This window comes from Dipodomys ordii, unplaced genomic scaffold (genome assembly GCF_000151885.1).
Source record: "Dipodomys ordii isolate 6190 unplaced genomic scaffold, Dord_2.0 Scaffold16, whole genome shotgun sequence".
In the NCBI taxonomy this organism is placed as follows: Eukaryota; Metazoa; Chordata; class Mammalia; order Rodentia; family Heteromyidae; genus Dipodomys; species Dipodomys ordii.
Window position 1 is genome coordinate 14940510 of NW_012267232.1, and position 1943 is coordinate 14942452.

A 1943-nucleotide genomic window follows, 5' to 3' on the forward strand; every position below is an offset into this window, starting at 1 on the left:
TCTGGGCCTGGGCACTGTCCTTGAGCTTTTATACTAAAGGCTAGTGCTCTACCACATGAGCTATCACAGCTCCACTTCTGGTTTTCTGTGGTTAAATGGAGATAAGAGTTTCATGGACTTTCCTGCCTGGGCTGGCTTTGAACTGCAGTCCTCCAGTCTCAGCCTCCTGAGTAACTAGAATTATAGGTGCAAGCCACCAAGGCCAGCTGATACTTTTTAGTTTTTAGAGTTTAAAATATATATAGTATATAAAGCTAAATAAAACCAACTGGTCACTAAATTTCCTTAAGATCTTTTCACTGGGGCTGCTAACCAGGAATAAAATTTACTTGTGCTTCCTTGTATTACCTTCCCTTTATTGTGATAATTAGCAATAAACTGCCCAGAAGGTGGGATTTACAAAAAAGAAAGGCACCTACTTCTAAGCCAGAGAATTATTTAGTAAAAAAACGGAATTGATTTTATTGAGCACTGTGAGGGGTGTAGAAAGATCTTTGACACGGCAAGTTTGTTGATTGAATCTGCTTCCTAAATGGCACAGAAAAATGGATGTATGGACTTGTTTTCCTTGTATCTAAAAATCAATGACTTATGCTTTCTTTTTCAGGTAAATTTCAAGTGATGATACAGAAGCTATAGATTATACTGACATGCAAGACTTCTGGATTGTAAAGAGATAAATTATTCATGTATAAAGTGTTTTAAATAATGCTTTGTCAGATGTTTGTTTAGAAGTAAGGGTTCACTTTATCAATTGAACACAGGCCAAGTTAAAGCAGATAAAGGGTAATGTGATAAAAATGTTACTCATACTATTTTAAATGAAAACCTAATTTCAAATAACTAAACACCAAGGTGTAAACTTTATTTTCAATATTTTTTATTTACTTAGGGTGATATATATTTAATCACAGACGAAAAGCAAAACTCAGGATTTGTTGAATTAGCATAAAGAAAAACATGCAGTAAACAGAATCATTTCTGTAAGAATTCCAGAAATTGGTTAAAGTTGTTTTAGTTATTTTAAAGAAGCAAACAATATAGTAAATTAAACTTAATTTTTAATTTATTTCTATTTGAGAACCTTTATGTCTGTATAAGTATGTCATGTATACATGGTGTGTTTGTGTATATATATAAATACATGTGACTGTTAAAATTGCTTGAAAATTTAATTTCACTATGTTAGATTCTAGTCCTCAATAGGTCATGTCATATAATCAATATGAAATACAGATTAGTTTAAATGTAAAGTTAGTGACTCCATGGCCAAAGAATACAACATACATTAGGAAGAAATTTTTCTACTTATTCCTGCATCAGTCTTGACTTTGAGCTTTTTTCTTCATGCATGGAAGTTCTTGTGAAAGTTGTACCATCTTTATCTTCATCCCCTTACATACTCTTTCACAAAGGCAGAGGGGTAATAGTTACATCAGCATTCTCTGGGATCGTATTTTCTCCATGGCTTGGGGTTACTGCTCATCTTCTGTAGGTCTCTTAAGTATCTTTTTGGATTACTTTATTTTAATTATTTGGCTTAAGCAGCTGTCTTTTTTTTGGGGGGGGGAGGTCCAGTTGTGGGGCCTGAACTTTGGGCCTGGGCGCTCTCCCTCAGCTCTTCAGCTCAGGGCAAGTGCTCTACCATTTGAGCCACAGCGCCACTTCCGGCTTTTTTTTTCCTGCTTATGTGGTGCTAAGGAATGGAACCCAGGGCCTCAAGCATGCAAGGCAAGCGCCAGCCCTGTCTTTGAAATTTGTTAAAACTTTGCATATTGGAATGCTTGCCTTTGATTATTCAACTGCACTTATATCTGGTGTGGTGGGTAATACCTGAGGGAAGTGGAGGCAGGAGGATCACTAGCTCAAGGGCAGGAAACAAAAGAAAATGAAAAGTGTTTACCATTTAATTACTGAAATGGGGGGTAGAGGGTGATTGGCAC

General features: G+C 36.1%; 1 protein-coding gene across 1 annotated transcript in view; it reads left to right on the forward strand.

Annotated features, from left to right (window-relative positions):
• The window catches only part of Trappc6b (trafficking protein particle complex 6B), a 15392-nt gene extending 14753 nt beyond the window's left edge, over positions 1-639 (forward strand). The window contains exon 5 of the mRNA XM_013012234.1: positions 608-639. Within this exon, the coding sequence (XP_012867688.1) occupies positions 608-639 (32 nt within the window). The remainder of the gene's footprint in view (positions 1-607) is intronic.
• Positions 640-1943: the final 1304 nt, after the last annotated feature.